Source organism: Neopelma chrysocephalum, unplaced genomic scaffold (assembly GCF_003984885.1).
Source record: "Neopelma chrysocephalum unplaced genomic scaffold, ASM398488v2 Primary Assembly neopelma1_22, whole genome shotgun sequence".
NCBI lineage: Eukaryota > Metazoa > Chordata > Aves > Passeriformes > Pipridae > Neopelma > Neopelma chrysocephalum.
Window position 1 is genome coordinate 3,103,221 of NW_020897689.1, and position 27,771 is coordinate 3,130,991.

Consider the following 27,771-nt stretch of genomic DNA (forward strand, 5'->3'; position numbering starts at 1 on the left):
ATACGCTACAGCGTTTTAAAAGCTCCAACAAGTTAGAATGTGTTTTTAGCAGATTCGTGAGAAGCATCAGATTGTACCTCATACCACTGCTGACCACTTGTGTTCTGGAGAAGCACACACAGAGGGTCTGACTTGGAACCAACATCTTTATCCAAGAGATTGGTGCAGGCAATACTCAGCTCCACCTTTGTCACACACTGTGCCGCCATCTGTTAAGCTAGAAAGCAGCGACAGAAATCATTATTTTTTAAAGTGACTAAAAAGCAAACAATTGAATTGTCATAATGCATTAATTCTCTACCTGATCACTAGAATTGTAAGCTTGTCAGGAGTGATGATTTGAGGCTAAAAATGCAAATTTAAGGATTTATGATGTACCAACATTACAATATTATTAATGTCTCACTCTTGGCTTTGCCACACAGGTAGAAAAAATTAAATTCAAAATCCGTACACACACAAAAAAAAAGATCAATTTTGTTAGAACGCTTGAGGAACTAAATGAAAAATGGGATATACCTCAAAGAAAGCACAGTGGTTTCAATTGCTGACAATAAAACTTTATAAGCTTTGAATTAAATTCTGTAAAGCCCACATGAATGCCAGTATCCTATAATGTAGATATTAATCATAATTCAGTGAATAAGGAAAAAAGTCACATGATATACTCCTCCATCAAACTTTTATAGCAAAATGCTGAAACCGTGAGCACAGTAGAATCAGAAAAGGAGTTTAACTGGGTAACAGGTGATCTTGCTTCACTAAACCTACAAAAACAACTACAAATTTTTATAATAGGGATAAACACTTTGAAGTCAAGTAGCAACTGAAAATTAAGAGGAACTGTTCTTTCTGGAGATTCATTTTCAAAAAAAGAACAACAGAAAGCCTTCTTACATTTTCTCAAGTATCTCTATCATTTTCCACTGGAACTAAGACCAGCAAATATTACAAACCTACAGAAACAACTTCAGCAGCAGATTATTTTATATATATATATATATATAAACCCCTCTATAATTATACACTTCAAGGATACAGGTGAAGCAGACTATCTTGGAAGTTCCCAAGCCTCTTTAGTTTCAGGTTTTCCTTCTCTCCAGTAAGTCTACAGTCTAGACAAAGTACCCCTCTGGACTAACTTATCTTGAAATTTCATCAGACACTGAACAGAAGAAGGCAGAAGAAAAGGTATCTGCCTCTATTTAGCCAGCTTACTTGCATCATACACATAGTGTATTTGAATTTGAAACTATACTTAACCCAACCCATCTCTCTCCCTTTCATTGTATTCATTAGACTTTTCATAAATAAGAATGGGTTTTTTTAGAGGAAAAAAGAGAAAGGAACATGGAAAAGACAAAGAACAAACCGAAAACAGGAGAAAGAAAACACTGTGGGGTCTGAGGGAATTTTCCAGAGGCTTCTTGCACTCCACTAGGGCACATTTCACATGGTGCCTCTCATCTCTGTTTTGCTGTCTTATTGATGGACTTTTTGGAGACTGAAGTACATATAAATTATCTATAAAGGAATCACTCAAACATCCATGCACATATTTTATTTTTAAGATTCATGGAAATCTTCCTGTATCTCCCAAACACTTAAATGTGATTTCATCTTTGAGTATCTTTTGTTCCCAGTTTTAGTCATTGTCCTTGAGGGGAAAAAAGTGAAGCTTAAAGTATTAAAACAGTTTTTAAACCAATGTTTTTTTAGGCATAGAAAGCAAAGCTCTTAAAACCAGTCTGCCCCTTTTTTTCTGGTTCTCTTTTTATACTGGTATTTTCCATTCCCTATTACTTTCCTGGCTGCCAGGCTGAGCTCATTAACAGGCAGTGCCTTTCCCACAGAATCCAGTGCAGACCAGTACATGACTCCTTAATGCCTGTTTCCAGGAAAACAACTTTCTGCTGACAAAATGATGCTCTAACACCTGCTGCAACAGCAAGTAAAATGGGTTTTCATGAAATTCAACTGAATTCAAACTTGAATTGAGAGCTATTTCTCAAACCAGTTAAAATTTTCTTGCTTCAACTTGCCTGAAACTTCTCATTATTTGAAGTCCTTGAAAGCACGTGCAGGGATATTTCTTTTGTCAAGGGAGTATTTCCAAAATCACTGATAAATGGATAGCATCCAGTCACCCTAAAAATATGCTGAGCTTTTTCTTCTTTGCCTCTGTGTGTGTGTGTGTACACATGTCCTACTTCTCTTATATATCAAGTACTCTCTCACATGAACACATCGATTCTGTTACTTACTCTCCTCCTCCCTGTCATCAGTTCTCCCACTATGCATCTAATGCGGGAAAAGGGTGCTTTAAAAGCATCCTTTAGCACAAAGAAAGGAAAAATAAAAAGGCTGCTTCCCTTCCCTGAAACCCAGATGCTCATTTGAGATGCAATAATTGCATCCATATTAGATAAAAGACAACTCGTAACAAGAACATGCATTTATCCAGGTGGAAGATACTCAAAACACAGATACCAAAGCAAAACTTCCAAATGCAAAATATTCTAGACACATGACTAGATTAATTGCACATTTGGGATTCTGGAATAACTTTATATGGACAGGTTATATTGTTTGGGCTCTGGTAGGATGAGTTTTGACTGCCAGTAAGTTACAACACATAACAAGAGATTCACTTATTTAATTAGTTATTGTTATTAAAGTAGCTATGCTCCCCATTGGCCAAATTTAATTAAAACCTCTGCTTTTCTCAAGCTATCAACTGTTTGTCCTCCACATAGGGTACACCATAAAGGGAGGTAAAACATGCCAGAATGCGTCCAAATGATAGCTCAACAGTCCTTTGTACAGGAATAGCTTTTATGACTGCGAGAGCATATCAGGCTTTATATATATTACATATACATAAAATTCTGGGCAGGAAAAGATTGAAAATTACTACATAAATTGTAAGGTGGAACTTGTGGCATTCAGACTCTGAACTGCAGCAATGTATGGTCACAAGGGAGATGCAATCCTATGTCAGGTTTGGGTTGCTCAAGAGTACCATTAGGTCAACTAAGTAAATGACAAGTCTTTCTGTTTGAATTGTCATTATCAAAGCAAAAATGTAAGTCAAGGACTAGTCTTGTCCTGCAGTTCTACAGATCATAATGTTTTCTGAATTCCACGGATGATTCTATTGAAGACAAGTGGTAACACAGTCACTGTCTGTTTTTCAACAGAAACTATAAACATGGCTTTCTACCTGGAAAGGAACAGATCTATTATCAGAATAATCTAACAGCACAGTTGGGAACTGTCAGACTGCAGCAATCCTCTCAATGCTGCAATGTCAGAGGACAGTACTGGCTTGCCCAGATAACTTTCCAGAGCAGTACAATGACACATTCATAATTACAGGTGCTTCCAATCTGACAAGCAGATATATATAAGTACAAGAAGACAAAAAGACTAATGAAGTGAACACTGCTCTAACTCCATTTGGCATCACTGCCTTTAGTCACAAACCTGTTCTGATGCAAGTTATGACCATCATAGAACATTTACTAGCTCCTGTGAACTGCTAATGATAATAGACCAAAAATCTGTAATTTGTAGATACCTCAGGACACAGAAAAGCCACAGGAAACGTGCTAATAAAGTCTGTTCCTGATTAGCTAATCTTCTCGCTGTGATGCTACTCTTAAGCATTTTATGTCAACTGTGTGCTAGACTGAAAAAGGCAGTAACATATACAATCAGCACTCCGATCCTTCTTGGATTATTAAGTATTTCCCATGAACCTGGGCAAATAGCAAAAAGGAAATAGATTAATTATTCAGACAGACTGTAAAAATGAAAGCCTTGACCCAAGCCTGAACCTGAAATAATGCATATGAAGCTTTACTGTCTTGAACATTCAGTGCATGCAATCCTTCAGTCTCTGTTCTTTCAGACAGGACTAAGATAGCATATGTGCAAACAAAAATTTTTGTGGTAAATATCTCTAGGCCTGTATTTCTTAAAACCTCTTCTATTGCATCTCAGACCAAGCAATAACAATACTTCTTGCAAGAGCCTTTCACAAGAAGGGTTCCAGTAAAGAGCTGGCACAAACATGAACAAGGGAAGATTTGAATGAAAGTAACCTGGGAGACAACATCCATCTGACAATATAACCTGTTCTATCCTCTATCTCAGCATAGACCTCTAACATCTCTTGATAACAGATGCACATGCAAAGAGCAGAGAATGACATCGTACTCCCAGAAAACACCACATCTGCTGCAAGAAGCTGACAATGAAATTATGGCAAACAGATGCTTGTTCCACTGATGGGGCTAGTAGCAACAAAATTGCTGGTGATCTTGGACTACTTGTGTATAAATATCTCCTTTTTAAAATCTCAAGATAACCCTTCAATTCTCAAGGAAACTGACCACCCACCCCACAGGAAACTGACTTTTTATACAGTTACAAAGGCTAAGACTGTTTCACAACACTGCATTCGAAAAAAAACAAAACAAAACATAGCCAAAATAACCCAAAAAAAACAGCTTCTCTAAAAATCATACCTCTAAATCTGAATTCCTGCTCCTCTTTTTATTTTGTTTACAGGCAACAAAGCTGGTAAAATTGTCCTGTGGCACTAGCTGATGTGCTGACAAGATGAGTAATGGAAGCATCTCAACTTGAGTAATTTTGTATTTGAAGAATCACACAAAACCTGGAGTGTAAGCTGTATCTTCTATCTACTTCTAGAGTGATAGCTATATCTATCTTGGAGGGTAGGAAGGCTCTGCAGAGGGATCTCGACAGGCCAGATCAATGGGCCAAGGCCAATGATATGACGTTCAATAAGGTGAAGTGCCGGGTCCTGCATGTGGGTCACAACAATCTCCATAGTGCTACAGGCTTGGGAAAGAGTGACTGGAAAGCTGCCTGGGGGTGCTGCTCAACAGCAGCTGAACATGAGCCAGCAGTGTGCCCAGGTGGCCAAGAAGGCCAATGGCATCCTGGCCTGTATCAGGAATAGTGGGGCCAGCAGGACCAGGGCAGTGATTGTCCCCCTGTACTTGACACTGGTGAGGCCACACCTTGAGTGTCCAGATCTGGGCTCCTCACTACAAGAAAGACATTGAAGTGCTGGAGTGAGTCCAGAGAAGGGCAACAAAGCTGCTGAAGGGTCTAAAAAGTAATTCCTATCAGGAGTGGATGAGGGAGCTGGGGTTGTTTAGCCTGGAGAAAAGGATGGTCAGGGGAGACCTTATCACTCTCTACAACCACCTGAAAGGAGGTTGTAGCCAGGTGGGGGTTGGTTTCTCCCAGGCAACAAGCAACAGTACAAGAGGACATGGTCTCAAGCTGTACCAGAAGAGGTTCAGGCTGGACATCAGGCAGAATTTCTTCATGGAAACAGTTGGTAAGAATTAGAATGGACTGCCCAGGGAGGTGGTGGAGCCACCATCCCTGGAAATGTTTAAGAAACGACTGGATGTAGAACTTAGTGCCATGGTCTAGTTGACAATGTGGTTTTCAGTCAAAGGTTGGACTCGATGATCTAGAAGGTCTTTTCCAACCTATATGATTCTATAATTCTCATATTCACTATTTAGTATGCATGAAGGAATTAAAGCATTCTGAATTGAACAAGGGAGATTATGCTGACAAAACCCTAATGACCACACAACTAATTTGCTGGGGATTATGCCAAACAAAAATAAGAGCCAATATCTGAGAAATCTGAGGTATATGAATGCGTGAGAAGGAGATACAGTTTTCTCTATGGGAAATGAATCATCTACTTTTTATAAGCTTCATGATACTCAGGCAGTGCAAATATTTATCTACTGCATTGGTAGCACAGTGGTGTAACAAGTCAGGCAACTATTTGCAAGTTGTTCCTACACATAAAAATCTATCATTAAGTTCCATTGCCAAACAACATGTTTAGAATTCTATTTTTAAAAAATCCCACTACTCAGAAAATATTAATTTGATTTCTAGGACACCTCTTCACAAAATGACTTAGAAACAGTCATTTCTAAATATCCTTCGGTTGATTTTTTTTTTTATTCCTGTATATGCGTGTTCACCCTTTAGGCACATCTTCAATGCTGAGGGCTCTTCCCAGAATCTTCCTCGCACAAAAGTATCACAAGAACGTTAGGTGACATTTTGATTCAAGTGAGCTAAACTATAAAAGGTAATAATATTGTGCCTTTAGCAAGAAAATTAAGACAGACAGATCTCCTGACTTCAAAATTTAGTTATTTTAAGCATACAGCAGCCAACCAGGATAACGTGTTTCCTGCATATATGTTTATATGCTTTATCAGAGTATCTTAATACTGTAGAAAACAATCTATCGACTATGCAACGTGAATAGCATCTTAAATCATGGATTCTTCATTGCAATTTCTCTGTGTAGAGCCACTGACTGACTGGCTACATAATTAACATTACCCAAAAGAAAGAAAAACTTTTATCTCACTAAAACTTGCTGTGTTTTATTTATTAAGATGCAGGTGACCACATGTTTCAGACTACTCCTTCTCACACATCGTTTTTTAGGCATGTTGTGACACTTCACTGTTAAAAATACCAGTTCTTAAAAATGGTAACTTACCTCAGAGGTCTGCCTCTGGGCCTCTCAGCAAAAGGCTAAAACTTCAATCAACAGGGGCACTAAAGTGTGAAGTGAAAGGAAAATAAAACTAAGAATTGTTATTCCCATATATCAATCAAAGTAAGAGGGTTGAATGCATAGAGTTTTAGGAACTATAGTTCTTCTTAAAATAAATAACCTGTCCAACAGCTTTATGTCTCCATGACAGCAGCACTGAAAAGATTACTTATGGGAAACTCAGTCTTTGTTTCAGAACCGTATATGTTAGACGTTTAAAAAGTCCAGCAAGAAAAGCCCTTTAAGATTTTAAAAACAAAGATCAGATTACAGTTTTTGTCCTATTCATTTCATGTGTTTTTTTCCAATAAGGTGACAGTGGTTTAGAGTAAGTAGATCAAAATCAGTGGCTCCCAATGCGGTTTATGCTCTAAGAAACCTAAGCTTTCTTATACTGCTAAAGGATGCTTAAGAAAAATCCATAAAAACAGTATCCTACAATGGTCCAGCACATCATTTATCTAGCTATAAACAATAACAACATCTTGAAACACACAATCACAAAATTACACTTTTTTATAGCCCAGATGTATTTCAAACCTTCCTATATGCAAACCAAGAGCTCTCCAGTCAGCTGTCTTCAATTCTGCATCACAGCAGCTACTTGCAGTCAGCGCTCCCTGTGCCTGGCAGGCATCATACATGCTCTGCATACCCATAGGCAGTGGCTCTGAACACAGGCACACAGCAATCATGCTAATTCCTGGCACGATCAGATGATTGCACATATGCTAATCACCTACCATGAGGACTCTGTAACAAGCCCTCTGGATACAAGAAGCATCAGAACCAAATTGCCATGACTAGTACTAATTCAGCTGTGCCTTGTATAAAGCACTGAGTGAACATGTGCACTCGATCCACCTACGGGGTGGAATGGATCTACAGGACAAAGTCTTCTTTCAACCACGGAAGAAAGTATTAAGGAAGTGATCCAAACCATTAAAGACTATTTCTTAAACAGAAGCTTGGATCCAGAACCCAGTCCCAAAATTCCTGTATTCAGAAATCCTTCAAACACTTAATAATGCCCTTTTTTAAATGCCTGAGCAACAGCATCTCAACTAAAGCAATATTAAAGATAAACCAAAGAAATCAAACAGAACTACATAATTGATGGAAAAGACCTTTAAAGTTATAAAACAATAAAGAGAACTGTAATTCCACTTCCTACTTGTTTGCACAAGCCACACCACAACTTCAAATGTGATATTATTAATCTTTGCCTAACTGATCTAAGAACAGAAGCAATTTTGTTGGGTTTAATAGAAACTAGTATCTATAAATACTAACATAATCATGTATTCTTTATGTTGCAATAGCATCCTGACTTTCACAGGAAAATAAACAGGAAGGGGAAAAAATGTATCTTTCTCCTTCACTTATTTCCTTTAGGAAACCATGGTAATGACAGCATCTGTTCCTAAATCAAATAAGGTAAAAAAAAAAAAATAAACTCCACCCAAGGTATCTGTGGAGTTGAGATTTTAGTTTTTGGTGTTGTTTGTACTAAAGAGCTACTGTGGCTTCCCTCTGCCTTCAATTCTGAAGAAATGTTAATGTCCTGGGCGTAACAGAAGGCAGTACAAACACTGCGATACCGCACTGCTACCTTGGAATTCTGGCAGATGACATTTAACAAAATTAGTTATTCAGCTTACCAGAAACAGATTTTCGTTTTCAACAGCTGAACTAAAATTAGTCCAAAAGTCATCTATAATTAATCTGTTATCTATTAATTTTGAGATATTTAACACAAACATACTTGTTGCAAAAATACTGCATTCTTTCTAGCACCATAACAGAAAAACAGAAAGACCCCTTTCTCTTTCTCCTCGCACATCTTTCTTGTTTACTTTTTCTTCTAATCCTTGTTGGTGTTCTGCATGCCCTTTGAAACATCTTACCTCTGTGATTATACATCTACAAAGTTAAAATTTAAAGCTTCAACTCAAAAAAAAAAAGAAATCTAGGATTAAGTTCGATTCTACTCCTACTAAACAAACTTTATGCACCACCACAGAAACAAAACTCCCAAGAAAACAAACGTATTGGAGGCAGGGCAATGCATATTACCTTCAGGATACTTAATGGACTCTGAAGAGAGGAGTACGAAAGCAAAAGTGGTTTCACACTTTCACTTTCCCCTAGTGGAAGAGCAAGTTATGACAACACGAACGTCATCTAAGGCTTGTCTTATATATATTATGCAATTGTAGTGAAGCAAGAAAACAATCACCCACTCAAACAGCAGCTCAGGAAGAACAGCATGTGGTTTTCAGGAACGATGCTGCATGTCAACAGACTCCTCTCTAAGAGGTGAGGGTGCTTTTCAGAGTGGCGCTTCTAGAGCCACAGAGATCGGCACCGCGGACTCAAACCTTCCGGCCTAGAGCTTCAGCTTCGCCGAGTTTCGCTACCTGCGGGACGGTGGGTCAGGGGCGATGCCCCGAGCCCCGCAGCAGCACCGGGCAACGCGCCCGTGTCTCGGCGCAGGGAGTAGAGCCGCACCTGGGGCACGTTCCACGAGAGAAAGCGGCCGCAGGCGCCTGCAGCCCTGCCCTGCCCCGCAGCCCCAGCCCCAGCGCCGCACGGCTCTCACTGGACAAGGCTGGTGGGCCGAGGGCGCAAACTCCGCTGCAAATGGGCCGGCACACAGCCAGGGGACATGGGCCGAACCGGGCCCCTCCTCACCTGCAGCGGCAGCACTTCCGCACCCCGAGCTCCGAGTCCCGAGCCCGCGGCGGCCACGCCCGCTCCAGCCGGACACGCCCGCCCCGGGGCGCAGGCGCAGAGGCCCCCGCCCTTCCCGGCCGCCCCGCGTCCCGGGCGGGCGGGTCGAGGCCCGGCGTGGCTCCTTCTCGGGGCAGCGCAATGCCCGGTGCTCGGCACAGCGGGCGGGCCGGCGGGCCGGGCGGCCCCTGCCCTTGTGTGCCCCCGCGCCCGGGCAGGGCCGCGGGGCGGAGCGGCTCCTCTGGAGGCGGGGGGCGGTGCTGGCGGCGGCGATGGCGACGCTCATGGCGGTGCTGGCGCGGCCCTTCCGTCGCGGTCCTGCCGGCCTGGGGCTGCGGCTCCGGCGGGAGGCGACGGGCGGCCCGTGGGGCCGGGGCCGGACGTGGAGCGAGGTAGCCGGGGTGCCCCTCGGGGCGGGGGGGGTGCGACCGCTCACGGGGGCTTCTTGGAACGGGCTGCCGTGAAGGCGGTGGAGTCACCGCCCCTGGGGGTGTTTAAGGAAAGACTGGACGCAGCACTTCGTGCCATGGTCCAGTTGACATGGTGGTGTTCGGTGATGGGTTGGACTCGATGTTCTCAGAGGTCTTTGCCAACCTGATCGATCCTATGATTCTCACGGGCTGTGCCGCCGCTCGCCCCCGCGGGGCCGCTCCGCCGCGGGCGGGGAGGCGGGAGGAGGCGGCAGTGGGGAGGCTCCGGCACCGCGGGGCGTAGCGAAGGGCTGGTTTGGTTTTGCAAAAGCTAGGAGCCCTCTGCTCGTTTGAAGAACACTAGTGCGCTTTTTTTGCTTCTTCTCTTGTGTTTGCTCCGTATCTACGGTTTATTTTCAGTCTAGCACTGTGGTCGTTTTAAAGTGTAATTATGAGCTTCTGTTGAATATACTTAAAATACCCTCTTGATGAACTGTTTTGTCTTATGAAGGTTTTCTTAACATTTAAAAGTCTTTTCTTTGCTCAAAATCTGAAATATAACCGGTGCTACAGGCAAAAAAAAAAAAAAATTAAACTCAAAGTGATAATGTTAATATCTATCTTATGATCCCACACAGGTGCTTAGAAAAAGCCTTCAAAGGGGGCTTGTGCTTTCAACAGGGTCCTTCTTGGCTTATGAAGCTCATAAGCTGATTTTTGGCTTTGCTGAGGTTCATGCAAGCTTCAAAGGTAATATTTTCAAATTTTGAAGTATAGATATATACTATAGATATAGATATATATCTATCCTATGGAAAGATAGATATTCTGATGTGAAAGTTAAAATTTTTAGTGCAAGAATTATAGAGGAAAATGGTGTAATGCTTTTTGATTTTCTCCATTAAGACTGCATGCAATGTGATTTAATGGCAGGACGCTTTTGAGTCGTTTATGGGTAGCCTTGTAGCAGTTTAACAAGTGATTCTTTCAGCTGTCACTGAAAGCAGATCTAGTAGCTCATCCTGACAGGGATAGAACACGTGCACAAGGTGTATGATACCTAACTTGCTGCCCAAGGTTTAAATAAATCATACTGAAAAGTTATAGTTTGGTTAGGAACACAGACCAAAGCTTAATTGATTTATAGAAATTTTAGCTTGTTTAGATTTTCAGTATGAAAAAAGTGTGATTCCCATTTAATCTAGTTGAGCAATACTGAGATTGCACCTCAGAGAAAGTTGAGAAATGTCTTGTATTTTTGTGATACTTCAAAACCCTGCTTTCCCTACCAGAAAACAATATATCAAGTGAGAAAATATCCTTTTCAAATTTGAATAAGGATAGTTTCACTGCTGGAAGAACAGTAACAATATCTTAAAAGAGAATATTGTTGCAGACTTAGAACTTGTCTATCACATGGTAAATTAAGGATTTTGAGAGTAAGCCTAGCTGAATAGAGAATGAGCCTGACTGGCTGTATGTATACGGTGTTGATGCTTATAGAAATAAAAATTCAGACAATTAATTTTTGAGCAAATAAGGAACTGTTTCATTTTCTATAACAGAAGAAGTGTCAGTGAATAGATTTGAGATAGCTACTTGGTACACAAATAAAAAATAGTAATAACAAGGAATAAGGAATTCCTCATTTCTCATGAGGAACATAAATAACACTGTAGTCACCTCTGGTCTTTTCAGTGCTCCCTCCTGAATCTGGCATTTACATTGCCAAGAAAAGCAATGGTAATGGACTTTCTTTGCAAAACAAGTAATAGATAAGGTGAAAATAAGGGTAAAATAGAAATACCTGAAAAATACTCCAAAGCAATAAAAGTACAATAATTTGCATAAAAACACCTCATGTGAAATGTGTTCAGAGTTTTGAGCATTTAGTCATTAGATATGTTAGTAGTGTTCAGGTCAACAAGCAAACATAACAGTCTACTGAAGATGTACCATGAAGCTCATTTTAAACACTAAGATCTAAAGTCCAGGTAGACTATTAGCTTATCTTTGAAAGATAAGATATTTAGAGACAGCAAGGTTAAAAATTATCCAGATTTATAGTCTAGGATCTTTTTAAGCTGAAGAGCAGGCTTTTGTGTTTAATAACCTTTAATGTTTTCCTTCTTCCGTTAAGGAAAACTCTGCTGCCGTTAAACGTGTCTACCATATTTACTAGGTAACGTCAAAAAGGAAAGCTTATAAACACAATTTTTATGAAGGAGGTTAGAGCTTATGTTTTGTTAAGCATCCAAGCTGTCTTGCTGAAAGCTGTTCTAGTTGCATTAGAGAGGCACTGATTCTCATCCTAGTTGAGCATTGTACATGTTGCTTATTCAATCCTGCTGTACCTGTAAGTTGTTAGGAATGATGGCCTAAAAAAGAGCTATATCATTTTTAGCTAGTTTGTCTTGCTCTAAAATATTTTGTTTATGCTATAATGTGCTAAATACCTGTAATTTGTTCTTCTGTTTCCCCAATTTTAATTTCTTCTTAAGTGGAAGAAGTGATAGAACAAGCAGACTACCTGTATGGGAGTGGAGAAACTGAAAAGCTGTATCGGTTGCTGGTTCAGCATAAAAATAGGTACTTCATTGCATTGAGACATTACTGTGACTTCTTTTCGGTGCTCTTCTGTATCAGTTTTTCAACGAATATTCTCACTGTGGTATGCTGGAGAACCTTGCTTTCACCCTTATATAAGTAGGAAAGGATTAGTAATATTTTCCCTTCTACTGGAAAAATGAATAAAGAAAGAACTGCTAGCTGTAGAAGATGAGAGTTAACCCTTAAGTTTTGCAGTCCTGTGAAGGAGAGGTTTTTGCTTGTTTGCTTTGTTACTCAAATTTTAAATAATTTTAAAATTGCTGCAAAAACTCATAATGTATCTATGCATTAGTAAAGGATCAAGGTACCTAGAATTCAGGTGTTGAAAATTTTCGAGTCAGTTTTATTTCTTTTTCACTGCTGACCAGCTATTCTTTCTGTTTTCATTTGTCTAATGTTAGGATTTGAGTCTGAACAAAACATGCCCTTACTCATGTAGTTATGTCTTATGTGCACAAAACATTAAGTGAACTGGGGTAAGGTGTTTAAAGAAAAAGCAGAAAAGGGATTGCAAACTTAAGAGTCCATTCATTTGGAGGAGACAAAACATCTCGCTCAAAAAACATTTTGGTCCTTTCAGTAGTTTGCAAATCCTTTTTTTTTTTTTTTCCTTATTTCTTTTTCCCCACCTTGTTCTTGCCAGGGGTGCAAGTGTTAAACCTGTGAAGTTAAATGAAGTCCCCAGCCTGTAAGGGACAGCATATCATAAGCGAGGTGTAAGCTTTTTACTAGGTATATAACAACACTAATTATTCTCTGAGGAGTAATGATTCCAGTAGCAGTACTTAAGATTTTTGTGACTTAGCTGAAAAATGAGCCTTCTAGTTCTGTGTTACTCTGTTGAATAGAGCAGGACTGCTGTGCTGCAAGAGCAGTGACTCGCTGTTACTCCAGATAAAAATAGAAAACTGATACTCTGAGTTTAGCAATAATTCTTATATGCTCTTAAATACTTTTAGTTTCTGGTAGTTTTGACTTCAGTGTTCCGGGGCTGGAGGTTTATAGCCACACAGACAAGACCTCTGAAAGACTCTAAATTTAAGTCTCTATTAAAATGGAAAGCCAAAATTAAAATGGTTGTGCTCTAAAAGTGCAAGCAGTGTTTCATAACAATGTGAACAAAATCAAATTTTAGATCCTTTATCATTGGCTATAACCTACCATATACCATTTGATAAAGTGATATAAATAAATACGTAAACATAAAGCTTTTTGTGCTGGTGGTGTGGCTAATCTGTGTTTTTTCACTGTTGTTCTAGGAAGAATTTAATTATTTAAGTATAATTATAGGGAAAAGATTGATAATGTTTTAAATATTCCAAGTAAACATCAATACAAATCAGTGGAATGCTGGAAAAAATACCATCTAGCTAAGAACAGAGTAGTCCTCTTTTCCTTCCGGTGTGCTGAATGGTACCATTATTTTTTTTTTATCTTTTCTTTTTTTTTTTTTTTTTTGAGAAAACAAAGACCTTTCCTACAGATCTATTTGCTTTGCAGACCAGAATGGCAGAACAGAGGTATTGTCAGACAGTCTGTAATGGTGGGCTTTCATTTCCTGTTTGTTATCTTGGGGTAGTATATAGCATAGCAGGACAGATGATACACTGTTGTCTTATCACCCACTTGAGATACATTTTGAAAGACCGGTTTAAGATCTTTGCTGGCTTTGTTTCCATTATTGCTTTAAAATGTTAGTGTTTCTCTTCCTAACTAGTGATGATGCGGAGTTGTTGTGGCGGCTGGCACGTGCATCACGAGATCTAGCTCAGCTTAGTAGTACTTCTGCAGAGGAGAAGAAACAACTGACGTATGACTCCTTTGAGTATGCAAAAAAGGCTCTTGAAAAAAATGAATCAAATTCTGCAGCGCACAAGGTGAGCCATGCAAAATAACTGAAATCTTGTTTGTTGACTTCTGCTAGTAGAAACTGGAAATGGCATTGTGCTATGTTAGCAAACTTCAGCATAATTTAACTTTTCAGCTGAGAATGAATGAGACTTCTGATTCTCCGTAACTTTTTTGGAAGATCTGAGTTCAGACTTCTCCAGCTAAATTTCCTCTATACAGAAAACAGAAACTGGCTAAATGTATGCAGGACCATGGAAAGAGGTGTGACTGATGAGGTTTATTACAGCAGATGTAATCAGCTCCTCCTCCTCTGATGTAGCCTTAAAAATGTTGTACATGTCCCACATTTAGCTTGCTATTTCTGTATTCTGTAGGGTTTCACTGGAAATACTTCAGGCCCTGACTTCATTCTGCTTTTTTTTTTGGTGCTGCTTCTCTCACGGGCAAGTATTGTCACTTGTGTTGACATCAAAGATCAGAAGAGGACATTTATTCCCTTACACATGCAGACCAGTAGGTCACACTGATGCTGCCTCAGCTGTTCACAACAAATACTTCTTGCTTGTTTGTCATTTGTGGTGGTGGCAGCCCTTCTGGTTGCAGGTTTTTAAAAATGTACTATCAATAGCTATAGTGCTGTATTAAATGTTTTATTTTTGTTATTTGAATTACAGTGGTATGGAATTTGCCTCAGTGATGTTGGAGACTATGAAGGAATCAAGACTAAAATTGGAAATGCTATTGTTATCAAGGAGCATTTCCAGGTAATGCAAACAGTTTTTTGCATATGACAGCATTAATGTGTCCAGTGTATAGATTGTGTGACAACTGGTAACTAATTTTTGGCAAAATACTGAAAGTGTACTTCTGTTTATATCTCTAGTGACACTTTGTTTTTTGGGTTCTTGTGACATATGCCCCAGAAATGCTGGGGAAGCAAGGAGTACAAATTATTTCCTGCAATAAACTAAATCCCTTTAGAAGGGAGTCTTCAAATAGCTAAAGTGCTTTAGACACCTCTTAGGACTAGATAAAATGTAACAGTGGTATTGAGAAATGGCTGTCCTTTGTGGATTATGTAGTGGTAAAGGACAAATACTGGAAAACATAAGGGACTACTAATTTTATATCACCAGAGATTATATCAAAATCTGAACACACCAAGTCTCATATGCAACTTTTAATGACCTACTAAACAGAAGTGCTTAGAAATCTGTCAGTGTTGTCAGTTTTTTGGAGGTGAGCTGATGTAGTTATGTACTGAATAAATAATATATTGCCTTGAAATTCTACACATGATGACTCTGGTTTAATTAACAGCAGGATAACAAGTCTACTTTTTAAATGTATTTTAATCCACGTGTCAGAACAACTTCTTATATCTTGTGTTGTTTTTTTCTCCCCTCAACAGAGAGCCATTGAACTAAATCCAAAAGATGCTACAACAATTCATCTTATAGGGATTTGGTAAGGCATATTTTCAAACAAAATCTAGCATATGGCAAAAAAAATGCCAGAATATAAAATATCTTACATGAATTGCAGAACTGCTTGTAATAATTTAGTGACTTGTAATTGATGCAAACATGAAAACCTATTTAACAGGTATGGAACTTCATGCCTTGAAAAAGTCTAGCTGTTAAGCAGTTCAAAAAGATGAAAAATAATTGTTCATTTAATTTATTTGTATGGAACTATTAAAAACTCGCTTTGCAGACATTAAGTTTGCTTCATAGAATCCATAGCAGGCATCAGCAATTCTGAGTGCTGCTCATTTTGGTTTACTGGTGTGAATGGAGTCAACACTGAATTTCTATTGAATTTCAGTGATGACTGCAACTTAATACAGTCTGTGAAAAACTACCAAAGTGAGATGTGTTCCTAAAATACTTCTCTTGTTATCTGTCATGATACGGTATTTTCAAAGTTATACTAATAAATGGATTTATAAATTCATATATATTAACAAAAAATCTTTGAAATTTAATGTACTGCTCAGTGAAACTGGTACTAAAAATTACTGTTACATAGCAGGCAAAGGGACTGGAAATACAGCTTTCCATACAGACCAGGGCATTCTGTGGAAGTGGTGTGATGGAAAGCAGGTTTTTTTATGTGTTGGTGAGAGACTCCAGACAGCGCTTTTGGTTATTTGTTTCAAAAAGACCAAAGCTGTTACACTGTTTTACAGGAAATCTCTGCTGTGAGATTGAAAATAAAGAAAACCAATATATTTGCGGTTTAAAAAAAATACTAAAAACCACACTTACTTTCTGTATGGATTTTTTGGACTCTTTAGGATCAGAGAAAACTACAATCTGCTGCTCCAGAGTTTTTTATTAGTTTACAAACTTATTTGGTTTTTCAGCATCCACCACTCATTCCCATATGATGTAACAATTGCAATAGTCCAAATACCTAAACAAAAGCATATGCTACCAACTGACTGAGCCTCAAGGTCCATTTTGAGATAGGAAGCTTGTTCTGGAAAGTACTTAAGACATTGTTCCTAAGGAAAATTAGAAAACATGATAAGAAATGTGAGATTATTGCTGCTTTTGGCTCTAAAATATTCCCATGTTGTATGTTTAAATATACTCAATACTGAATCCCAGAGCATCTTCTTCTGAAACTGGCATTTGGTATCAGCCAATTCTTGAATATTTATTAATTTTTCACCTCCTCTAGAGTGCTCTATTTTACATAGTGTAATTGTAAACTCATTGTGGGAGGCTGCTAAACTGAATGTTTAAGCGTTGTTTAATGTTTACACCTGGAATGTTCTGTGGACTTGAAATGCTTCACAAATGTTTTCACCAATAAATAGGTGACTGATGGATTACCTGTGTTATTTAGTAGATAGGAAAACAGTGTAGCATGACCTAGCCTAGAACACAGTGGTTTGATTCTTGGATTTATTTTCATTCTTATAGATCAGAGTCTTTCAGGAATGTACTGCAGATCTGCTTTATATTAATAATTGAAAAAAGCAAAGTAGTGTTGAGGTAAGGCAATGACATTACTCAGTTGTGCCATTTTTACAAATATATTAGAACAAAATACACACATTAAAATCATTAAAACTCAAAAGCTGTCTCATGCTTAGTAAATGTCTCCAGTTCTACCTAACGTAATTAGTTCCCAGTAAAAGACACATCAAAACTTCTTCAGTATCAGTTTCGGACATCCTGCACAGATGTAAGAACATGATTTTAGAACTTGCAGTGTGTCTGGAGTTTTGACTCTTGAAAACAACACTTATGACATCCAGTTTTTATGTTCAACAACAATTATGAGAATATTTCTCAAAAACAAGAGAAATATGGGAAAGGTAGATGTAAATGGTTTTTTGCTTCAGGTGTTACTCCTTTGCTGAAATGCCATGGTACCAAAGAAAAATTGCTGCAACGCTGTTTGCCACACCGCCAACTTCCACGTTTCAAGAGGTACAGTATGAAAATGTTTCATAGATTATTATTTTCCCTACAAAGCTGTTGATATACTTTTACTTATTTTCCTGTGAAAGCTGACCTCTGCTTATGGAATAAGCATGGACTTGGGAGTTTACAACTATCAATAATAAAATAAGAACAGAACAGGAGGGTGAGGGATAACTAAAAACTTAAAAACCTTTTAATTTTTTTCAGCTGTAGCACACACAGAATAGTGAAAATTATTCCATGTAGATTATGCAGCAGAAAACAGCAAGCTATATGTAACTTAGTTTGTATTTACTGTTGTGATCTGTTGCAGATAACTGTCTGTACTAGTGAAGTGCTTATGATTTATATGGTGCTGTTTTACCATGTATTTATTTGATAGGACTATTAGAATTTGTCCCTTTAAATGCTAAAAAGCAACAGGTTGCTTTGTTACTTAACATGAGCAAATACCCTCTCATTCCTTGGCCACAAAGGGTGGGGTTTTTTAAGTTGAAAATAATGTTTTTACTCTTTGCTATGATAATTCCTGCTGTCATACGCTCTAAAACATACTGTCCAGATATTTATCTTCTAGGGTGTCTAAAACAGCGTGCATCTTATTTAAACACCTGTACATATATAGAAACTTGAAAATTAAATTGGTAATAGGAAAGTTTGCTGCAGCTGTTACAATCTCTGTTTACATCAACTAATAACTGTTTTGTTCTTTTATGGTGGGGGGGCAGGAGTCACTAGGAAGTAATCGTAGAAGACTGCTTGCTGTTACACAGAAAGCAATTTAAGGTCTGATTGAGAAAGAAATAAAACTTTTTAATGGAATGTCAAGCTTGTAAGTTGTGCTGAAAATCACTCTCAGAAGAATACAAAGCATCAACTAGGATTTCAAATACTGCAAAATCATGCCAGTCCCAGCATCAAGTTCTGTAGCACTTAAAGTGGCTGAAGAAGCAAACTTGTACTGGAAGGATTTCTGCAGTTTCAGTACAAAATATGTTTTGTATATACATCCATACTTTTAAGTTCTCTGAGAGTGTTTTCCCCCCAACTAGTACCATTAGGAAGAGGTAGGGTTGGACTGAAATTTCATATGTGCAGGATGGGAAACTGATTGAAAAATATGTGGATTTCAGAAATGTTTATCCTCATGTAAGAGGGTGCCAAATAGTGCTCTGTGGGAGTCAGTTCTCTCTCTGAAGCGTTTGTTAACATTAATGTCCTAAATAATAAGATTCATTTCATCAGTTAAATTTATACATAAGAAGCGTATGGGGAAAACTGCAGAGATGCTGGATGGTACAAATAAAATGCAAAATTATCTTGACAAGTTGAACTGGAAATACACAATCTGGTTTGCTGGGGACAAACAGGTGGTACTGTACTTAATGGAAGAAGTGGTAGGGGAATATTTTGGATAAGTACTAGTTCTGCTGAAATAATGTCAAATCTGATTGTACATTGAATGAGAAGCATCATAGCATGTTGAATTAATAAAAATAAGATCACGGACAGGAAGTCTTTATTCAGCTATTTTAAGCATGCACGTCAGGCTTTAGTTTGACTATTGTGTTTGGTTTATTCTTCATTTTAAGGAAGACAACTTTGTCTTTTACAGGCTCTACGTTACTTTCACATGGCAGAGGAAGGTAATACTTCAAGCTTGTTTTGACTGAAAAGTATCTTTTGTGAATGATGACTTGCAGTAAACCTCTAGTTTTTGGTATCACCTTAATAGCTGTAGCCATTAATAGCCAGGTAAACCAAACAGTATGGTATGATCAGCTGATAAATGTATCAGCCTGGTGCACCAGTCAGCACACTGGACTGTTAGGTTGGCACATTTCTTCAGAGATACTCAAAGTATATTACACACTTTCTATCATCACTTACAATGTAATGTGAAGATTTTTTCAGAATAAGTATTAAAGTAAAATTTGTACCTTCCTGAGTAACAAAGTACTCTTCCCCAAGGAATTCAACTGGAGTGCAGGAGAAAGAAGAAATCAAATAAAGAGAATTTTATAAAGTTATTTTTCTCAAAATTTAGTTCTCTGTATTCTAAATAGAACAACAGAAAAAGCACACTTTTTATTATTTCAGAAGTGATTAGGATCAGAGTGCCAATCTAACTGGCAGTAAAACTGTCCACATGATGTAGAAGAAAATATGAACCTACTATTTCTCCAAGAGTGAAGTCGTAAGCAAAACTGACTAGCTGAAAGATAAAGGAAGACAAGGAAAGACAGGGTTTTATGAAAGACTTGTACATAGTTAAACCAGTGAAGTTTAAAGGAAAAGCTAATTGTGTGTCTTCCCCTGGGTGTCGCGTAAGGCAGCTGTGAGCTGGAACACTGAACTTCATCTCAAAATTTGCCTTTAAAACACCTCCGTATGTTTTGAATCCTGATCTTAGATCCAGCAGCAGAAAAAGCCTGCAATTATAAGTATGGACTGTAGGCAAGATTAGCCTTTAATAATGATTGATAGCCAAGCTTGCTTAGTAAAAACCTTTAAATCTCTACTTAAAAAATGTTGAATGTGGGTACAAATAATTTTAAGTTTTCTTCTGTGCAACGAAAGCTACACTGGTATCTTTATGTGCTAGGAAATGTGCCCTTTTTTCCCTTGCCTATACTTGCTCAGCTGGTTGCATTGCCTGTTGTACCTGCTAGGTCCAAAAAAGCCCAAAATCTGCAAAACAAAGCTGTTATGCATTAAGCTCATTGCTTTGCTCTTTGTGAGGAATCTAGTTTCATTTAGTATATTAACTAACAAGCTTCTAGTTAATATACTTGTATATAAGACCAAAATCTAGTAAGTGAAAGTTTTACATTGGCTTCCTTCTGATCCAAAGCCAAAAGACTATATGTGTTTTCTGAAATAAGTATCAAAGGGCTTTGATAATATGCTACTCATTCTCATGTAAAGCTTTTCTCCTGTCTATGCAGCCGATCCAAATTTCTACAGCAAAAATTTGCTCTTTTTGGGGAAGACGTACTTGAAGTTAAACAATAAAAAGATGGCTCTTCTCTGGTTAAGCAAAGCAAAGGAGTATCCTGCACAGACAGAAGAGGACAAACAGGTAGGAAATTAAGAACTGTAATAGCACAATCATGTATTGTAACCAACATGTGACATCATGGCATTGAAATGTTTTATAAAGTTAACTCAGATGAAATTGTAGTTTAGCACCTATTATTCAGAATCACATCAGCACCAAAAAATTCCAGTATGTAGCTTATCACCCCTGAACATAGTGGTTGGAAATATTCTGTTTATTTATTGTAGAGAACTGTTACCTTTCCTTCTCCATGATGTTTTTGTAGTGCTAACAACAACCCAGCCTTAGCTGTGTTGCTTAAGTTCAGGCAGGCACCTGAGCTAGCCTCTGTCTCTGTGAGCAAATTGACCTTTCATATGCCTAAAACTGGAAAGGTAGGAATCACATTTTGGAAGAGCTAAAAATCACATGAACATGAGGAAGGAAAAAAATCCCACATATATGTAAAAAACTTAATACTGCAATCCATTCCAAGCCCTTAGAGAGAGATTCAGATGGTCTGAATTGACACAGATGGAGGTAACTAATCTTTGACAGCAAACCTCCAATGCAAGGTGACATCAGGCACTTTATTACCCTTTGGAACTGCTCAGAAGGATCCTGGTTTGGATGGGTAGGCATCTACTTCCTACCTAAACATATACAGAGTACTAACTCATTGCTAATTGTTTTTTCTTATAGTTGCCTAACAAATTAGAGGCCAATCACTAAGCTACAGTGTGAGATGCTTTAACTGTTACAGAAATCATCCATATGGGTTGTGACATTCTAATATCCTAATTGTTAGAAATACTTTGGTAGGATTTTGCATTTCACGCATCTGAAAAAACACTACTGAGGTAGTGTTACAAAATCCCTCTGTAGATTTGCTGGTAAGGCTCAAACTGTTTCTTCCAAAAGTGAGCTCCTTTAACACCTTTCAGTAAAAATACGAGTATTATGTTCTTCCACTGCCTTGTATTTCATAGCCTAAGTAGTAGTGGTCTCAGGTGTGTATGAAATTAGTCAATTCTTTTGACAGTTACTAGTAGCTAGAGGCACATGTGAAACCAGTGATCCCAAAAGCTTGCCTTAAGAACCACAGAAAAGCAATAGTCAGGAGTGAATTCTGTGCAGTAGCTTAGTTGTTAAACCATTTATCTGCTGGAGCCAGTCACGGCCTCCTGGTACAAACATCCATTTCCTGATCTCCTAGAGGGGTGCAGAGCTGCTGAACTGAGAGAGGCGGTATTCTCTCCGTTCTCTGGGTGAATGTGTAAAGTGCAAAATTCATTGGGAGCTAGACTTGGTAGTCCAGTATGAAGGAAAGTGGCCTGTGCAAAGAAATTTGAATTCTTGTCTCAGCATAACTAGGGTTTCTGAACATTTGTTACTACGGATACTCAGAGGTATCTGGCTTATGTTGTCTGCACTGCTTGCTCTGTCAGGAGAAGTTTGTTGAGTTGGAGGGTCTTTTTGTGGTTTGGGGGGCAGGGGGTGGTGGTGCTGGGATTTTTGGGTTTTGGAGGGGTTTAATATAAATGTTAGAGGTCATAATGAAATCATACTAGATTTTACCCAGAACCTCTAGGCAAAGGGAACCTCAGAAACTGTCTTCTCACACTCTCTTACCTGCTGTCCAGAATCTTGAAAACTCTGGGTTGGTTGGTTACGGTCAGAGGTAGGACAACTTCCTACATGCTACTATTGGACTACAGCAAATAAAGAGCTAATCATCTGTATCCAACACAAATAAACTTACTATATATAGAATGAATTACACTGAAGACACTGGCTTAAGTGGTTTTATTTCTATTCATGTTTCAAGTATTGAGCACCTTGAACTACAGATGAGAAATGACTAGTCGTAGGAGGATTCTGAATATACAGAACTGTGGTGAAGCGTTTGGGTGCTTGTGTGGCAAATTCTGGTAGAAGAGCCTGTAACTACCTGGCACTCTTTTGTTACCATTTATTTCTTTCAGGTACAAAAAGAAGCTTTGGAGCTGCTTAATTCTATATAAGAAGAAACAAGACAATGGGAATTCAGTGCCTCAGGTTTGAGCAGCATAGGAAAAAGGCCCCAAATACTACTTTGGTTTATTGAAGCTGTTAATAAAAGTACAGCCCAGACCTTCTATCTCCATATCATTTCAATTACGCTGTCAACTAGAAGATGTTTCATTATGTAATCGTCTCTGCTGATTTGTATGGGAATGAAGGGCTTTATGGACAACCAAGGAATATATATAGGATATATTAGAGGGAAAAGGCTGGGAGAGGAGTTGCACAGGTTTTTAATTAAGTTTTTTACACTCTTAAACTACAAGTTGTATATGAGGAATAATAAGAAACATGATTAGCATAAGTTTAAAAAAAGAGGGACAAGGCCATAACAATTTTAATTCTGCAATTTTTTCTAGAGCATTTTGCTGTGGGGTTCAGTGGTCTTCAAGAGTAATAGATGTTCACATTATTACCTGCTCTTACAGATTTCTCTTTAAGCCTGCACCATCTTAATTCCAGTACTCTTAAATGCTAGTGTTTGTCTTTGCAAAAAGTGCTGTGGTAAAACAAAAAACAAAGGAACAAAAAACCAAACAAAAAAAACCCCCACAAGTAGGGAACATCAAAGAAAATTTATGGGTGATATCAGCAGTGATCTGTGAAATATGATTACTTACTTTTCTATTTAAAGGCTGTGAATTCTGATGATTTTGTGGCTATAAATGTTTGCTGGGTACACTCAATTTCCCCTAGACTGTGACAACAGGAGGAATACACATTCCCAATACATTAGAAAGGAACTGCTATGTGGAAGCGTATGGACTTCGGTTTATAAAGATAAAATTTTCTACTTGGTCTTGCGACCATTTTAGCAGGAATTTTCACCAGAAATATAAAGTAACCTAAGTTACATAACCAGCATAGAAAACATTTACAGACTTTCCAGACAGTATATTCTGATTACCCAAGAGAAAAAGAGGACCAAATAATGAAAAGATAGTAGGCAATCAATTCCATGTGGTATTGTCAGTAGAACAATCTAGATCAAATTGACTATAAATACCTAATGTTTGCTTTACTAGAAAATCTATAGGAGGAATATGAAGAACAGCATTGTTGCTAAGACTAACAAACCAAGCCTGGTCTAAGTCAGTAGTAAAAATTAACAGCTGAGAGAGAATCTGAGGCTTTAATTCTAGCTTCACGTTATGAAACTAGTTAAAACAGGGGGTTTGTCCACTAAAGTAATTAAGTAATTTAAATTAATTTTTATTTTTCTAGTAGTATTTTCTATTACTATTTTCTATTATAAATATTTCTAATATTTTCTATTAGTAGAGCATCAAAATGAAGTGTGGCAGTGTCTCAGGGTGGATGATATGGTGTGTAGGAGAATTTTCTGCATTCATGCACTACAAAAACATTTGCCATACACAGATTTGCCTCCAGTAGCTTTGTGGCACAGGCACCTTACTTAGGTGCCTTTTCTGCTGCTGCACAAAGAGGAAGGATATCCAGGTACTGAGTAACAACTGTTCAGTGTGTAGTGAAAAGCAGCTGAGTTGCAGGAAGAAAGGAACCAACAAAACACATGAACTACGCAGTAGCTCCTTCAAGTAGTGTTACCTCAATGGTTCCCTTGTCTGAGCTCCAGCCTTTGCTGTCTTCCCTTTCTTCAGTCTTACTCACTTCCCCAAGTAGAGGTGAATTATGGGGAATTCAAATGGGAAAAGAAAATATTACAATGTAGTATTACTGAAATTCCCTGAAAGTTTAAATTACCTGTACACATGAGTATATTAATTGTTGTGCTTTTTTTCCTCCAGAGCCATGCTTTCAGTGCTTGGCACCAATTCACAGATCATATACGTGTACAGAAGGCTACTGGGTTTGTTTTTTTCTTGCTTACTAACCCTTACCCACAGGAAAAACTACTGCAGTTATGAGACAGCTAAAGTTACCAAAACAATAAAGCAACTACATTCTTGTGATGTGCTGTCTTTATTATTATTATTTTGTTCAGTTACTCAGAGATTCACAAAATTCAGCAGTTGGTAGAGGGCCATTAAGTCATTCATAGTGCAGATTCATAAAGTTTAACTGTGACATTTAGCTTTCCTCATTGTCTTCTAAGCAAGTCACACACCCTTCTGGTCTTAGACTTTTTTTTTAAACTTCCTCTATTCTAACAAGTGTAAGTAATAATTAAAGTGGACTTGCACTTGAAATTGATGTAGTGCTACATGAAAGTGGTTTCGTAGAAGATATTTGGTGTTGTATGAAAAACCCTCAAGGTGGTTGAAATTCTTGAAGCTCTTACAGAAAAGTTCATGTAAATAGGCAGTCTGTTGGGCACATTGCACTACCAGTATGACCAGAGCTATGCACAGATTAACAGCTCCACTTTAAGATGTGCATATTGAATACAAAGCCTCGAGACAATCCAATATGTAGAAAAATAAAATTTTGGCAGAATTCAGTTGCTGTATTGGAAAGATACATGAACAGATACAGCTATTTTTTCACATGTACACTTTTAACAGTGCAATATGATATGTTACACAAGTGTGTTTAATCATATTCTAAAATCATTTTCATGTGTGTACAAAATTCTGTATAATTTAAATGTAATGGAATTTACAGTTAATATTTAAAGCATAATACAAATGGTGATTTCAAACATGTTTTTACTCTATGATAAGGAAGCACGGTTTGCTAAAAGTAGCATTTAATATAAATCACATGAATAAGGTGTTAAATTTTAATATTTTTTGCAGTTCAGCAAATGCCCTCAATGCCAATAAAACTAATTTTAAAATGCTTTTATGTTACTGTGCATTTAGGACAATCTCGACCTACCTAAAAGAATGACAGGTTTTAGACATACTTAATTCAAGTACGTCTAAATTTCTGTAAGAACTTTGGAGGAATGAGATAATTTAATACTAAATAATATTTTTATCTGTGCAAAGCTTAAGTAACTTTCCTTTCATTTGGGTTTACTAGATCCAGTAACTGAAACTGAACATGAACACAAAAAGCAGCAAAATTCACATTACCTTTTGTATACCTTTTGTATACCCTTATAGCTCAGTTTACATTAATATAACTCTACAAAGTTACAAAAAGGACATCATGGATTGAAAAGGGAAACCAAAACAGGAAAATAAAAAGAAAAAAGAAACCTGCAAGACACCAGACCAGGAAGAGAATGGGTAATATTTTCTCTTTTATTATTATTTTTTCTTTGAAGATTACCTAACATCCTCATGGTAATAACCCAAGGTACTATGTAAACAAATTTCAATGCTGCTCAAATGAATTAAAATACTCTGTTCAGCTCCTCCAATAAGTCAGAACAGCGGCACCAACTCCTTTCAACATTAAATCACATTCATCTTATTGTACATGACTCTTGTGCAAGTAGTAAAGGCTTTATTCATGACCTTGGCTACATCAGTAGAGAGGGATATATCAGCTATTTAGGTATTAAAAAAATTAAACTGACAGAAGAACAGATTCTGTCATCTCAAATACCAGCAGCATCTTTCTATATATTTAGGATACGTTTGGCCTAAGCCTTTAACACCTTTTAGAATAGCCATGCAATAAAACAAACTTGGAGATGTTTCTTAAGAGAACACAGAGCAATTTAAACATTTTTCTGAATGATAAAGCCAAGATAAAGCAAATCCAGGCCCTTTTAAATGGCTGCAACTTTTCATACACTTAAAGCTCTATAAAACTAGAGCCCATTAGTATATATATTTATATTTTTTATATATATATTTTAAATAAGTCTCTTGTCTGCTTTCAAAATTTATGGAGGGGTTTTTCTGGTCTTTTGGGAGGGCAATAAATAAAAGTAGAAAAGGCTGAACTGTTTTGCATATACTTGTGGAAGAACGGAGAACAATTAAACTTTCAGAGTTCCAGAAAGATCACTGTACAGAACAAAAAGCTTATATACAATTAAGTGTGCAATTTTAGTTGGCTGGGCCTTTTATTATGCAAGATATCCATTTCGACTAGAAGCTGCTTCTACTCTTGACCAAATCCCTCTGTTTCTTCAATGGCAAAAAGCAACTTCTCTTTTAGTTGTTCATAGCTTTTATATGGTGGCAAATCCAAACGATTAAAACTGAGCAGAAAAAACACAAAATTTTGTTAACTTTATCTAAATCCCATGCAGAAGTCTACAGAACTTGACTGCTATAGTAGAAGTTACAAATGTTCTGATTTAACAATTAGAAACAAAGAAATAACAATCAGCATAGTCTCACTGCCTTGCCATTTCTACAAGCGGTAAAACCAGACAAAGTTTGAGACAAATACCTAAAGAAATAAAAGACTGTTACCAGATAAAAAACAGAACCTTTGAAGACTGAAGACAGCCCAAGATGCAGAGAACTATAATACTTAGCAAAAAATATAAACATAATACTTAGAAAAAAACCTATAATACTTAGAAAATGAAAAGGAAATTTTCAGCATGAAGTTTAATATAATCCTAATTTGATGCATCTCCAAATTTTAACAACAGTATGAACAAGCTGAACTTGGCTCCCTCCTACACATGCCTGGATATAGGTTTTTCCCCCTAAACTTTGCCCTAAAAGGCTTCTGCCAAAACTGTTTCATTCCATGTCTTCCTCCAAATTACCAGAGATGTTTAACTCTTGCAAACATCACTTTAAAAAAATCTAGTAGAGAAAATGTAAAATGGAGAATACCCTAAAGTAGTTTAAAAGTATGACAAATATTATTGTCACAAGTTGCCAAAGGAAAGTGTGTCCATTTTGCACACAGGATATATGAGAAACTGATCTGTGTACCTGTTGGCACCAGTTTGGGACAGGAATGCCAAGCCAGTATTGGCCCATCTGAAGCCTAGGTGGGAAAAAGTATCAGCATTCTTGGCTAAGCATCCTTGTTTCGAATATTTGCTGTGATTTCTTTCACGCTACTTCTTCTCATGACTATACATTTTATCTTTTATACTGTTACTGCATAATAACTGTATCTAAAAACTGAATG

General features: G+C 37.7%; 3 protein-coding genes across 9 annotated transcripts in view; 1 reads left to right on the forward strand and 2 right to left on the reverse strand.

Annotated features, from left to right (window-relative positions):
• The window catches only part of CPNE3 (copine 3), a 47,824-nt gene that overhangs the window by 19,718 nt on the left and 335 nt on the right, over window positions 1–27,771 (reverse strand). The window contains exons 1-3 of one of the 4 annotated variants that reach the window (XM_027682996.1): window positions 9,338–9,401; window positions 6,587–6,645; window positions 78–217 (exon numbers count right to left, since the gene is read on the reverse strand). In XM_027682996.1, the coding sequence (XP_027538797.1) occupies window positions 78–209 (132 nt within the window). In that variant the 5' untranslated portion in view covers window positions 210–217; window positions 6,587–6,645; window positions 9,338–9,401. Of the gene's footprint in view, window positions 1–77; window positions 218–6,586; window positions 6,646–7,183; window positions 7,204–8,719; window positions 8,773–9,337; window positions 9,402–27,771 lie in introns of those variants that run through there. The other 3 variants (XM_027683065.1, XM_027683228.1, XM_027683155.1) reach the window with 3 other exon arrangements.
• Window positions 9,634–23,275, forward strand: RMDN1 (regulator of microtubule dynamics 1). The gene is made up of 10 exons (XM_027683357.1): window positions 9,634–9,768; window positions 10,425–10,536; window positions 12,288–12,375; window positions 14,114–14,273; window positions 14,922–15,011; window positions 15,659–15,714; window positions 17,606–17,693; window positions 19,303–19,333; window positions 20,636–20,769; window positions 22,713–23,275. Exons 1-10 carry the CDS (start codon window positions 9,649–9,651, stop codon window positions 22,749–22,751), a joined length of 918 nt encoding a protein of 305 aa, XP_027539158.1. The 5' UTR covers window positions 9,634–9,648; the 3' UTR covers window positions 22,752–23,275.
• The window catches only part of WWP1 (WW domain containing E3 ubiquitin protein ligase 1), a 58,437-nt gene continuing 55,385 nt past the window's right edge, over window positions 24,720–27,771 (reverse strand). For all 4 annotated transcript variants that reach the window (XM_027682725.1, XM_027682810.1, XM_027682641.1 and 1 more), the window contains one exon: window positions 24,720–26,875. In XM_027682725.1, the coding sequence (XP_027538526.1) occupies window positions 26,776–26,875 (100 nt within the window). In that variant the 3' untranslated portion in view covers window positions 24,720–26,775. The remainder of the gene's footprint in view (window positions 26,876–27,771) is intronic.

Coding starts and splice junctions, on each gene's coding strand:
- RMDN1 (XM_027683357.1), top strand. CDS start 9,649: ATGGCGACGCTCATGGCGGTGCTGGCGCGGCCCTTCCGTCGCGGTCCT. Junction 9,769..10,424: donor GGGGCCGGACGTGGAGCGAG/GTAGCCGGGGTG, acceptor GATCCCACACAG/GTGCTTAGAAAAAGCCTTCA. Junction 15,715..17,605: donor ATTCATCTTATAGGGATTTG/GTAAGGCATATT, acceptor TTTTTGCTTCAG/GTGTTACTCCTTTGCTGAAA.